Here is a 14,401-nt window from a genome sequence, read left to right as displayed (position 1 = left end):
CCCTGTGCTCTGAGGGAATGGAGTGTCAATGAAGGTGATGGGCAGTAGCCTTGTCTTCCTCTTTTGGGGCTTCTCTGCAGAAGCCCTAGCAACTGAAATATTTATGTACTGGTTCAGGAGGATAGAAGTGATAAAATCAGGTTCCTGCAAATAAGCCATTCCTATTACTTACACCCTAATAAGCATAAAACAAATCCTAAGCAGTGTTTTCCAAAGCCTTACTCGTTTCTGATTTGGTGAATCTCCACCCTGCAGCTCAAGACCTACAGTGTTATTTTCTGTTATGTACCCAAAATGGACAGATGCATCATGGGCTATCAAGCATTCTTCTTATTACCCTTGCCTAGACTAAACGTGAGTCAGAAATCTAGAGGCAGATATTTGTTGCATATCCTGTGATGACGATGATCATGGTGACTTGATGCATGCTAACTGCTGCAGGGCAGCATTTTTCTCAGTCTACTGCTCTCCCTAGAAATACTCAAAAGAACATTTCAGTACTGGAAGCATTTAGAACAAAAGGAAGTGTATGAGACACAGGTAGTTTCCAACTCACTCTTCAGCATACGTAAAGCCCTTATTTACAGGATGAGTCACTGCAGATATAATAGAGGAATGAAATCTTGAGCCCATTAGAAATTCCCGTTTTCTTGCTCATCAGCTAAGATCAAGGGAAAGCTGAAATGCAGTGCCTCTGACACTGCTCTTAGTCATAATGGTTTAAGGATTCCCTTCAAGGCCTCTCAGGTCTCAAAATTTTTTTCCCTGAATTGCTACTGCTAAATTTTAATTCATATTTAATTTAACTCAATTTTAGTTCAAATGTTTCAGTGAGGCAGATGTGCCAGCAGATACCTTCTATTTAACAGCAATTTCAGCATCAACTGCCCCCCTCATTTCTCTCTTACTACCAGAAGCAGCGAGACAAAACTAATACACTACTCATTGCTTATTTTGGTGACCACCATGATCCCATTTGCTGCGTAGAAACCAAGCATATCATCCATCATTGCAAATAATATCAGAAAATAAGCAGCAGTTTACTGGTTGCAAACCGTCTGCTACCAGTAGCCCTAGCACAGCACACACACTCCATACTGTGTCACTGGAGAGAACTGCACAAACTCCACCACTGGGTCAAACCCTGTATAGTATGAACAACTTCTTCTGACAATACTGAATAAAGCAACCACTTCTCATCTCTGAAATGCACAAGTCTAATCAAATACTTTGGGGACTCTATTGACTCATTCAATACACTGAAAACTATTATTTCCTGCTATTATCATGTTGGTTTTCTTCTATTTCCTGTACTCTGAATTACAAAATTGGTAAATTGGATGTATGTTCTCACAAGCCTAACCCCTTGTTCTTCCATGCCTTCTGCAAGAACTGCATGAGATTTGAGAGTAACCAGGTTATTTGCACTAGGGAGCTCACGTCTGAAATATGCATCATTTAATCAATTCAACATACATCAACATTTCTGTAATCATGAACACAAAAATATTCAAATATCCTTTCTGTTTATATTTTGCACATCCCTAAAATAAGCCAACAACTCCAAGAATGACAGAAAACAACATTCCAAATCTTATCATGCTTTAGATTGCAACATTCTATGCCTATGCTTATTGCCTTTGTTTATTTCTATTTAGAAAATAATTTACTTGCTCTATCTGATTGAGCCAAACTGGCCATCAATTTACCTTTTCTCTTACTAGCATAGGAGCTACTTTAATGGAATCTGGTGAATGTGCAATCAAAAGGCTGCACTGTCTTCTCTATTAAAATGAGGCACTAAAAATATTCTGTACTACAGACCTTTTTCCTAACACTTACAGATAGTAATAGCACATTGATAGCCCAATTCACTTCTAGTACTTCACTTTACCTAGTCAGGCACTACTGGAAGCAGCAGGATACCCAAGAACCTCAAGACCTACAAGACAGACAGGTCTTATATATTATCACTGGTTTCTGTGCTCTAACAGCCTGATCAATACTCTGTGTGCAGCAAATAGTAAGTATCTAGGATAAAAACTGAGACATAATTAAAGCTTTACCAGTGCATTATGGATGACAACCAACCAAAAGACTTGCCAAAGCATTTTGGAAAATTTTGTTCCTGCAATTCAAGCAGCAGCACAGTTCATGCAAGCTGAGGATGCTCCCACCTGTTTAGTACTATGACGGCAATTAAGTGAGGTGATCAGAGGTGTCCTGGTATAAAATCAAGGCTTGGTCTTAGTTTCCGCTTCATGCTGGTAGAACAGCAACACAGCAGTATGGCTTTAATTACCGATTGCTCCACCAGGTTTTTATCTATGTTCCTGGTCTTTCAAGTCTCACACCCTGAGATTTCACAAAGCAATAAAATCACCATATTTACAGAACTGTATAATGTTAAGACAAAACACTCAAAGGAAAAAAAAATATGGCACTCTTCAAGGAAAGCAAGAATACATTCCAACCAGACATGATGGAATTACACACTTTTAATACACAAACTAATAATGAGGAACTTTTCCCTGCCCGCCCCACCCCCACTCACATTTAGTAAAAGCATGTGGCAATAAACACCCAGATCACACTATCAGCAAAAGTTAATTGGAAAATTAACTGGGCTGAAAACTGAAAGGTTTTCAGTGCTGAACGCACATCCTCAGTCCTTAGAGTTCACTGTAGAAAACTCTTCTGTGTTTCTGAGTGGAAAGTAAGCCATCATTCTGTAAAAAAACACATTTTCTTAACCTGTAAAGTTTGGTGGCTGGATCTGAATCATGTGCAACTTAAAAAAAAGTAGAAGTTTTATCTGTTGAGTGAGGTGTTATTGAAAACGGTTGCTCCCATGTGTCTCAACAGACTGTGTATTAAATTCTGCCATAGTACAGTCTGACTATTAACAACCGAATCCCCTTTTTTTAACTTACAGTATTTGGGGGACTCAGCCAACATACCAACACTAGGAAGGGATAAATCATCTCTGTAGAACTTTAAGAGAACTGCAAGGTAGGGACTTGCCCTAAAGGAGTAGACTGCAATTTGATAGTAGCAGTCATTCATTGTATTAGTGAAATATTTGTAAACTAAACCTTAGTTTATCACTATCAAAAAGTGTTGTCTGACTGTCAGCTGGCCTAGCAGGGAAGCTTTATATACACTTGTGGCTAAAACTTCCATTGTTTTTCGTCATGACAAAAACATTTTGCTTCACCTCACAATGACTGTTCTAAAGGCACCATGCTGTATAAAAGAACAGCATTATTGTTGGAATTTGAGTACTGTTTCTAGCTGAAACAAGGCAGTACAGTGAGACTACAATTTCTGCTGGAAAATTACTAGAATTCATGTTCCTTTAATACTTAAATATATCTTAACTGTGCTACATTGGCAGTAAAGAAGAAAGCAACTGTTTCTCTTTGTTCTATAGGTATGAGAAAACAGAAAACTGTTCTTAATCTCAAGGATGATTCTTCTCAGAGTGATCTGAGTGCCCTCGGACTGATGGATTCTGGGAAGTTCTTACAAGCCCAGAGCAAAACTTCCCTATTGGAAAGCAGTCTGTTGTTCATGATACGATGGTCAAATGTAACCAGAAATAGGAAACATTAGAAGACCATGAACTTTCTGAAATGTAATTATATGTTTTTCAAGTAAATTTCAAGTAGCAGGTTTTCATTTGTCTCCCCTAGCCTTTCCTACTGAGTCAATGAAAGACCAAAATCAATCCACTTGAAACACAAATGTAAAAATACCCCTGAAATGTAGCAGAACATGGTGTTGATGTTTTGCCAGTGACCATTAAGTATACACAATATTATTCTGTGAAAACAGCCGATTTTAGAACACATAGCTGGAAGGGACACCCTGGGTTGGTTACGTGCAGTCACTTCTGTTTAAAATATACCCACCAGAAAAGCTATTTAAAGCATTAGGATTGTGACAGATGTGCAGAACAAGTACTTCTGATTTGCTCTGACAGAGCTGAATACCTAAGGGAGGAGTTTATGTTAGTTAAACGTCAGCACTACGGGTTTGCTGGAGTTGGGCTAAATCAAGCTTCCATTTTTTCCCCTTCAGAAAGTTTAAAACAAAACTTTAACATTCTTGAAGTGAGAAGCTGCATTGTTCAGCGTCCTAGCGAGAAAGAGGGGGTGATGTCCTGGAACCCAATCTTCCATGTTGTATTCGCAGTTATACCAGTAGTAGTCATGAAATGGAACTACTTCAATGTAGTACACCATTTTTTCTCCCCACTGTAATGACACTTTATCAATGCTTCCAGGTTTAAAGGAGCTATGTTTCTGTATTCTAGCAAAAAGAAAGGTGCCACAATTCCACAGCAGAGAAGCGTCAAAACTATAAATTGCTCTCGGAATTCAAAAACTCTCACACATATCTTTACCTGGTTTATAACCCAGTTGCTAACTGTCTGCGTACTGCAGTCTGAAGTTGATCTGCACTGAAATCAAGAGTTATAGGTTTTGGGGTTTTACATGGAACAGATCTATACAGAGGTATGGCAAAAATTTAAAGCACTGCTATTCTTATTGGAAGCAATTAATTTACTACATTTATTACATTTTCAGTTATAAATAAGTTTCCAGGCAATGCACCCTTTTCATCCATTCTACCTCAGGTTCTATGGGATAACTGTTTAAAAAAAATAGGAATTCCCTACATATACTTGTTTTGTTTGGCACTTGTGTTGCTTACAGATGCCTGTAAGCAAAGAGGTTTTCAAGACACAGAACCACTTGCTTTTTGATGCAATCCATTTCTCCACTCTTACCTTAAGCCCCTCGTAACACTGTTTTTAGACTGGTCAGCTTTTACTAGCGGCGTCTTTATCACGTGATTGCAAAATAAGCAAAGAAATAGGGAGACTGATCATCCATATTTCAATTATTACCTTTTTCAGACAGCCCTTAGATCAGTTGGTAAATACTGTATTTGTTTTACTGCAAACCCTTATGAAGCATTCATGTGCAAATAGCATTTTCTATATTTATAATGTGCGACTACTCCCACTACATGCAGTGAGACTAAGAAATAGGAATGAAGTGGGGGTTTTTATCCCACAGGTCTGTAATCCTGACTGCATGTAAATTCCAAAGAAATGCTTCAACAGGATACGTTATTAATCCCTGGGAATGGTAGGTAGAGAGGAATAGTATACAGATGCTGTCTTCCACATCATTTGAATAACACTGCATCATTTACTGGATTCCGCCAGAACTGGGAATCCGGGAAGAACTTAAAAAAAAGCCCTGCTGAAAATAAACTCATTTGTGGTTAAAAACCAGCCAGTTGGAACTGAAGCAGTGTTTTCTAAGGGTGGCAGAACAGTCGGAAAAGTTGTTGGATTATTTTTGGCAATGGCCAGCATATTATAGCTCTATCACTAAACTGTCAAGAGTCCACTCAAAGGTTTATTGCTTTATGAGTACATTCTTGCAAAAATATAGCATACTTAGTCCGGTAGCATGAAGCTTTGGATTTCAGACCTTTGTTTGACCTTTCTGACACATTCTATTACTGTAACTAGCTTAACTCCTAAATACTTCAACCACACAGGTACAGCAGAACATAAGCCATGATCTACAGACAGCAGCAAATCCAAAGAGTGGCCAAATCACTGCAGAAGTGGTGCACAATGCAATACAATGAGCATGTAACAGATCGGCTCCCGTGCCCTGCGCTGCTTGAAAATGGGCTTGAAGATTCCAGTTAGATTTTTTAAAATTAATAAGCTTGTATTTGGATCTGGGTAAGAGTCAAACCTAGTGGCTACAGTTACTGGAAAGCAGCTCTCTTGTGGACAGAAATTGTACAGGTGTAAAATGAATCCAGTTCATGCTCTGGCATTAGCAGCATGTTCTCCTTAGCAAATACACTTGAATCTCCACACCGAATTTAGCAGGATCTTTTGCAGTGCCGGAGTACCTTATACAACCCTTATTTACCTTATTAAATGGAACAAATAAGATATCTAAATATTTAAGTTAATAAAATACTGTTACTATCACTTTCACTGGCACACGTGAATTTACAGTTGGAAATGTACTCGGCTGAGAAGGTATCAGGGTGCTAGATTTAACTGGTGAAGGAAATAATGGGGTTTTTTTATTTGAGGTCTATATGACCACTCACAGTGTAGTAATTAAGACTGGAGTCATTTCTGCCTTTACAGTAGCCAGAGGACAAGCATTTAAGTATGCACCCCCATGTGACTGCGAATTTTGTACCTTCAGTTCTTCTCGAATTATCAGCCATGATCAAGTAATTCTCTGCCAACAAATGGCGATCTGTGATTCTCCTTCTGATTATCTACTGAATTGACCAAGAGACTTCCCTGCTGTTGTAGCTGTTGCTTTCAGCCCACTGCTATCCTCTTCTTCACTAGGCTTCAGCAGCTACCCTTACCTTCTGGCCAATTTCTCCTAAATCTGGAAGCAGGTCTACAGTTTATGTTACCTCAAGGAAGAGAGTATCCCACCCAAATAGCTCATCTGGACCCACTCTGAATCACATACCAACAAAACCACAAAGTTTAAGGCCTTTGTCCTGGGAAAGGTCTTCAAATTCTCTCCTAAGCCAGGAATGCTCAAGTACGTCTCTGGCCCTCACCTGATTCCTGCCTGAATACCACCAAAAAAAGGAAGTCTGCCTAGAACAGAAAGAGGGTAACTCATCATCTTTTCACCTCACCTGTGCTAGTTTGCCAAAGGTCTTGATTAAGAGATTACTTCAGGTAAGGACATACTTGATTCACCCCCTTAAATTTCATCCTAGGCTTGTCTGCAAGTTTCATTTCGTACAGCATACTGATTTTCTGTTTTTTTTCCTAAAATTGAAGACACTCAGTGCTGAGGCTGACCAAGTTCTCAGCTTTTAGCACACAGTATCTTTTTGCTCTAGCAGCAGAAGAGCCTTAGAATTTATTTTTTTCTTTTTCCATGTGTACATGAAAGATCTCAGGCATCACCTCTTCAGTGAAACAGGCCCTCATCAGTCTCTTATGAAATTGCTCATGTGGAACTTATGTTCCAAACAATCACCAGAGTCCAGTCACTATTGCTGGACAACCTGTGAGATGTTTCATCGCTCCAGTCCGCTGAGTTGCACACTTCTTTTTTCCTCCACTCACACTAAACGTCATGCTACTACGAAACAGCCCAGCCAACTTTCTAACTGTGTTGCTTCACACTTAGCTCAAATAGTGATGGGGGAGGCTACAACTATCCTGTAGGTAGCTAGTATTTCACGTGGAATATTACAGTCACTGACCGTGTTACCGCATGCATTGATAAAAACTCAAAAGAAGAAACAAAAGTTACTTTCCACTGGCTGTTCAGAATGTACAGTATTATGCATGTTGGCAACCCTTCTTCAGGGTCTCTAAAGGACTTCCAGTGTTTGGGGCACCATAAGAAGAGAAAGCGTGGGGCACAAACTGTGTAACTAAGATGTGTGCATGCATAGCAGACTTGTGGATAGGGCACAGGCAGGTTCATGTCCCGCAGGTACTACAAACGTCTCTGGTTTTCAGTGCTTGAGTATTGACAACAGGAGTGCACCATTTTGAAGTACTGTAACAGAAAAATGGCACAGGGTTGGCAATAGCATTGTTTAGACCAATCTGGACAACCAAGCAGAGCAGCCACTGAGTTTTACATCGCCTGCATTTACTGGCACACAACTTGCAGTGCCTTTACTGGTAACCAGACTTGCTTCCCAGATAAAGATGAGGGGGGTCTGAGCCCTTATTTGTCTACCGCTACTGTGCAAACTGAGCTCAGATAGTGACATCAGCAGCTACTACTTCACTATGCTGCATCACTCCTAGTTTTGGTGAGCCTGGAAGACGTCCGAAAGGGACTGGGAGTAGTGGATTGTTAACCACAGTCTGGTAAAGGTGCTGAATAAAGGTAGCTCTGTCTTACAATGTGTTGCTCTGGAAAGTCAAGAACTGCACTTTACATACCGTCTACGGTTTACCAGTGAAAAAGAAACAGCTCAGAGAGCCAAGCAAATGGATTTGTCCCTGTACTCCTGCTATCAAGTGGAAAATGGTACTGAAAACACTTATTTGCTGGCTAATTATTCAAACAAATACTTCTACTTCTAGTGGAACGCAGAATAAGCAACTCCCAGACTCAGCTACGCAGTCAAACTGGCCCGATGGCATGCTGCAGCGAACCCCAGCTCAGCGTCCGGATGAAATAAAGACATTGCTGGGGGAGCAGGTTTTTGTGCAGCATACTCAGAGGTAAGCACAATACACGCACTCGTCTCAAAGCAGACTGAAATCGCCTATTGTCAGCATCACACAGTAGTCTGAACAGCTATACCAGAACAAGTGTTTAAACTACACTTGACCAACATACCAGCAGGGAAGCATTGTCATCTTGAACTTAAACAAATCATTGGTCTGTTTTCTAAAGAATGAAGACAAGGGCAATTTGCATTTAATACTCTTATTTTTGGAAAAGCTTAGTTCTTTCATTTATTAAACAAGTTGCTTCACTGATACCTGCTAGCTAGCTGTTGTGTGGCTAAAATGGGAGTTTCCACTTACGGTGTCTTCTTTATTCTTTCTCCAGACATCGTGTCTTTTGTGGGGAATGTTTACTTATAATGAGAGATGGTACACTTAGAAGTCACAGTTCTCAGTAAACATCCTCTGGTTTAGTACAGTTTTTGTATTTTTGGCATTGAAATGCCTGTGATAACGTTTGTGGCCAATGTTACAAACAGATACCCACGTACTACCTGCACTAGAAATGGCAGCTGTGCATCTCCCTGGAAGTTCAGGTGGCTGCACTTGGCATGCACTGTGAACACTTCCAGAAAGCACCATGAAAGGGTCTAGTAACTAAGTATGTGACAAAGCTTAGAAACAACCCCACTAAAGGGCGTGTAAAATATCTGTACATGTCAGCAAGAAAGTCTGCAATCCTCACAGTCTAAGGCATACCCATTCTTTAAATGTTAACTTTTTTTGCTTGTTGTCATCAAGTCTAATCCACTTCTTAAATCTGTCAGTTTCTATTCTCCGCTAATTTAATAATTGATGAAAAGATTCAATTCTGAATCTTCAGGAAAACTACCAGGTATCCCATATACATTATGTCTGTGTCAAGGCCACATTCCCCACAGAATATTTTACCACGAGCAGAGGAAATACAAGCCACATTTAAAAAACAAAAAAGAAAAAGACGACAAGCAGGTGAGATCTTTCTGATTTTGTGTTAATGGCCTTAAAGCAATAACCTTAGCATATGCAACAGAAGAAACTCAGAGAAGGGACATAAATGTAGCTGTATTTTAGAGCAGTGAATCTTGTGTAGCACAAAACTAGAAACAGCTCTTTGCTGACATTGCAATGTCTCTTTCCTATAGAAGGAAATAATAAAAAAAAGGGGTTATATATAAACACAATAGGTTGAGGCTGCTATTGGAATGTGTAAATTGTGCCTGGATTTTGTTCTGCAAACCTTTTCTATTAACATTTCTGTCAGGAAAGCTAACTCTTTAGAGATGTAATGAACCATCTGATTTTAATTTGCTCGTAGAACAAGGGGTTACTCTCCGAATCGTGCACAGCCAAGCTATTGAGCTACACCCAGCTCTATTTTCTTATACAGATGATGACGACTGCTCAAGCACGAGCAGCACGTGGGAAAGCAGCAACTCTCAGCCTTGTTTTAAGCAAGTTAAAGTAGCTTTGGAACAGGAAGGTTTTCTCTGTGACAGAGATTTGAGTCTCCTCATCACCATTTTGTCCCCAATTCTTCCAGCCCAGCTGTTGCACAGACAACTGCTAATGTGGCTTTTGGGCTTTCTCTTCTTTTCTCCCATTGACGCAGGGACTGTAGCATCTTCACCCTCTTCAGTCACTACCTTCACTTGGCATCTCCTGATGATTTTTTAAATGCTTGCCCAGCCCTGCTCAAACACAGCTGTTTATTTCATTGCAGCTCTTGTCTGAGGTAAGACTATCCACACAAGATCCTATGGGACATCTCAGCGTTCTGCATTTTCTACAAGATTGTGCTCTAGCAAAGCTAAAGCCCTGGTTGATTGCTTTAGTGCTGCTTGGGATTCTAGTCTGAAAGAGCTGAACACAGAGCGGGAACTTCAACAGTAACTGATCCACACCCAGAAAAAACATTAAGACGTGCTGGGAAATCACAGTGGAACTGCAGAACCTGATTCCTCTTTTACAAAACCCTGTTTGTCCAGTCTATGTGCGGCTGCCTGCCTGCTGGCTGGACACAGTGTAATTCAAGGCCAGCTGAGGCACGTCAGGCAAAACAAGGCAAAGAGACAGAAGGAGCCTTGCTTGGTAGTTTTTGTCTGTTTATACCCTGTCTCTGCTTACTAAGTCTTCACAGCGGAAATACAATGTCTGCCCTTAACTGCAATTTCAGATAATTTTTGAATGTCTCTTATTCCCATGATGCCTGCTGCCGATTTGTTAACCCAACAGATGGCTGAATTAAGTCAACACACGGTAGTTACCTAACAAGGTATCACTGCTGGTCTTCTGGTATAAAATTGTTCTTAGCAAAGTTTTAGACAGTTGTCTTACACTTCTCCACACCCAAAAGATGTGCATATTCTCAGGGAAGGAAGACTAGCACTGGCACTGGATCTGCTATGCAGTGATATTTGTGGAGCTTCTTGCTCATGGCAGTCGGAAAAAAAGGAAGGCGTTTCCCTGTACATAATTCCCACTACTATGGCCACAATGGTTTTAGCTATGCTATACCTAAGATGCCAACCCAGAACTAGCCTGTCATCCACAGTGCTCCTATGCAATACCCATATTTGTCCTAACAGGCAGCTTGAACATGGAAAAATCCCATCTGCCCTTGTGACAGGTGATACTTGAGCTCTTCTAGGCAAGAGCATTGGCTTTATCTGCCCAAAATCAGCAATGTGGTGTGTCCTGAGAGGGCAGATGGGATAGATGGAGGCAGCTGGAGGCTGCTGAGCCAGGCGGAGTGGTGGGGCCTGTCCACATGGCAGGTAAGCGTGGCTGTTGAGTGTATGATAATAGGACAATTCACTGGGGCTCTTCCCTCCTCTACAAGTACCAGCTTGGTGGTCCCCACCCTAGCCCCAAGGACACCTCTGCAGGCAAATTAACTGAACGGGCAGCTATTTTAGCCAAGGCACTGCTTCTACTCTCGCTACTCTGCAGGGTATTTGCAGCCAAGAGACCAGCCCTGGCCAAAATCACTAGAGATTTTACTCCTGGGAACATGCTGTCGCCACATGGTCTCCACATTAATAACACCAAACAAGTGCTTCATAAACAGTGTTCTAATAACAAATACCAGAGGAATTAATAATAACCTAGCTATTACTTTCTAATGTTCTCACTTTATTAAGACCATTTATGCTGTCTGAATGAGCTCTTCCGGAAGAGCAACATCTGGCACTCACACGAATACCTGACGAAATCTGTATGATCCTGGGTATCTTAAAAATTTGTCAGCAACGGCATCTATTTGTGCCAGCATGGCTTACAGTAACATTATGTTTTTCTTTTGTTCTAGGTGCATAGCGTAATGTCCATGCTGTACTACACTCTGATTATAGCTTTTTTGATCGGCACACAGGCAGCTCCAAAGTCAGAGGACAATGCTCCACTGGAGTATCCTGCAGAACACTCCTTGCTCAATACCCACCGGAGTAACAGACACCACATTCCCCAAGGAGCTCCACAGACATCCCATGGCCACTCTACTTGGACAACAGGTAGAAGAGAAGTTATGAATATCACCGTGGACCCAAAATTTTTTAAGAAAAGGCGTTTCCGGTCTCCTTGGGTGCTGTTCAGCACACAGCCCCCCCCAGTGTCAGGGCAAGGACAGAATATGGGATTTCTCAGCAGTACAGGTTCGTTCAACAGGACTGCCAGGACCAAGAGGACCACGCATCCTGTATTACACAGGGGAGAGTTCTCAGTGTGTGACAGCGTCAGCATGTGGGTTGGGGACAAAACCACAGCCACTGACATTAAAGGCAAAGAGGTGACAGTGTTGGGAGAGGTCAACATTAACAACAACATATTTAAGCAGTACTTTTTTGAGACCAAGTGCAGAGACCCTAAGCCAGTCTCCAGTGGGTGCCGAGGGATCGATGCAAAACACTGGAACTCTTACTGCACCACAACACACACCTTTGTCAAAGCGCTGACAATGGAGGGCAAGCAAGCAGCCTGGCGATTTATTCGAATTGACACAGCCTGTGTGTGTGTGCTCAGCAGGAAGTCAGGGAGGCCCTAAGACGGATCTAAACCCCATGACAACAACCTCCTACCCCCCTACCTCAGCCTGTAAATTATTTTAAGTTATAAAGGACTGCATGGTATATTTATAGTTTATACAGTACAGAAAGAACCTCATTATTTATTAAACTCTTTTGGAAACCTTTTGTGTTTTGCATTTTGTTTATTGGCGGAACTCTTCAAAAGATATTCACCTTAGTGTCATTCGGCCTTACAACTCTGAAACGTTCACAGAGCCACTGAACAATCACTGCTCGCCATTCTACAAAAATAAAACAGTTTTCACACATATGTCTCTCTTCCACAACAAACCAATTTTCTTCACAAAATGTGTCAGTTTACTGTGAAAATCTTGTAGGTTTATTTTAAATTGAAATGTTTTGTCCAACTACCAAGAAACTGAAAAAGACCCTTCAAAAGTCACTTCCAGTTTTACTAATTACCCATAAAGCTATTTATCTCACATAATTCATCATCTCAGTGACCTCTGTGTAGAAATACTAGTTCTTCATGTTGCTAGCTAAATTTCTAAATAAGACTTCTAGCGCATTATTAAAAATTGGCAAATTATTTTCACTGCAATAAGAACTGGTTCTGAATTACTTTGGAACATTTGTCTGCACAAAAGTAGAATCTAAATTTATGTATTTTTGCATTAAAATAGTATTTTACATCTCATTACTCACAAGCTATATTAGTGATGGGGTTGCAAATGTCGATATACATATATAAACAAAAAACAGTTCATGTCACATAAATAAAATTTGAAAATTCTCTCAAGCTAGTATTTTGGCAATGGGGACGACATAGGACCAAGTCTTTTCATGCATGATAAAAGAAAACTTAAAAAAAAAAACCACTTAGGCTGTGTTTTAGCAAGAAGCCCTAAAATCACCCTATGCTCATAATTTCTGTGCTTTGGGGAACATTGGTTTCTGGAAGTCCACAGTGGAGTCTGAGGCCTGTGATGAGTGTTTCAGTCACTGCACACTGAATAAAGCAGCAGTTTCTCTCATTGTTTCCTTTGGAAGAGCAGCTGTGATCCGTTGCAGAAACTCTTTCAAAACAAGAACTACTAGGGTTTTCAGCTTGGTTTCTTCCAAATCCTAGAGGGTATACGTTCACCCTTGCCTCCCCTCATGCACAGTTATTTCTTTAATGAAAAAAGCAGACCTGACATTTGCGTTCTCCATGTAAATAACAAAGGGCAGCAGTTCTCTAGAGAAAATGTGTTGTGGTAAAATAGCGCCAGTGGAAATAACCAAACCTAGGCAAGGCTTTCTGGTATGATAGTGCCAGTCTGTGTCAAGTAGAAGGCACTGAGACAGAGACTATTCCTCATAATCACTGCTATGCCACTTTTCAGCCCCCTCTAGTATGTGGTTATGGTGTGGGACAGCAATATTTCAGTGAGAATGTTTTGCTCTCTCCAGAGCAACATATTTGCAATATTTGTATGAATAGTCAGTTATGTGAAAGGTCAAGGAGAGGGCAGGCTCCTGACTGTCCCGTGTCCTCCAAATAATGACGACTTGTTCTGGAGCATGGGGAGACAACGAAGACTAAGGAATGCTTATAGTGCAATCATGTAGGCATCAGATGCTCTGACACAGTAGCAGAACACAACTGCAGCAGCAGTCACCTGCCAGTCATCACAGGAGAGATGGAGGGAGATCAGTGAAACACAGTATTCTGAAGCAAAGAAAAATGTGGAATTGGAGCAGAGTGCCGCCTGTGCTCTTTGGCAGCCTTAAAGCAACAAGACCAAAGTCACATATCTGCTTTAGAAGTGCTCTTTACCACACATGACACAATGCAACTAGCGAAAAATGAAGCTGCTACGCATCCAGGACTTCCAGGTTTACGGAGACTGCTATTGTTTTACCATTGACATAACAAAACTGCAGTTGTAAGCATCTCATGAATGCATTTGGTAATTCCAAACATGTGTAAGACTTGGCATTTCTTCAGGAAGCCCTGAAAGTGATGATTTTGTTCTTAAAGCAAACTTGGGAGCCAACATTCCTTCCACATCCATCCCACTTAAGAGTTCCTCTGATTACACCTTAAAGCACATTCTTGCCAAGAACAAGG

The 14,401-nt window shown here is 40.8% G+C and overlaps 1 protein-coding gene across 1 annotated transcript in view; it reads left to right on the top strand.

Annotated features, from left to right (window-relative positions):
- NGF (nerve growth factor) overlaps positions 1–12,397 on the top strand; it is a 35,173-nt gene extending 22,776 nt beyond the window's left edge. Inside the window, exons 2-3 of the mRNA XM_075442857.1 lie at positions 8,135–8,275; positions 11,574–12,397. Coding sequence (XP_075298972.1) covers positions 11,586–12,305 — 720 coding nt within the window. The 5' untranslated portion in view covers positions 8,135–8,275; positions 11,574–11,585 and the 3' untranslated portion in view covers positions 12,306–12,397. The remainder of the gene's footprint in view (positions 1–8,134; positions 8,276–11,573) is intronic.
- Positions 12,398–14,401: the final 2,004 nt, after the last annotated feature.

The sequence above is a fragment of the Opisthocomus hoazin genome, chromosome 25 (assembly GCF_030867145.1).
Source record: "Opisthocomus hoazin isolate bOpiHoa1 chromosome 25, bOpiHoa1.hap1, whole genome shotgun sequence".
Classification (NCBI taxonomy): Eukaryota; Metazoa; Chordata; class Aves; order Opisthocomiformes; family Opisthocomidae; genus Opisthocomus; species Opisthocomus hoazin.
This window is presented reverse-complemented; position numbering and strand designations above follow the sequence as displayed.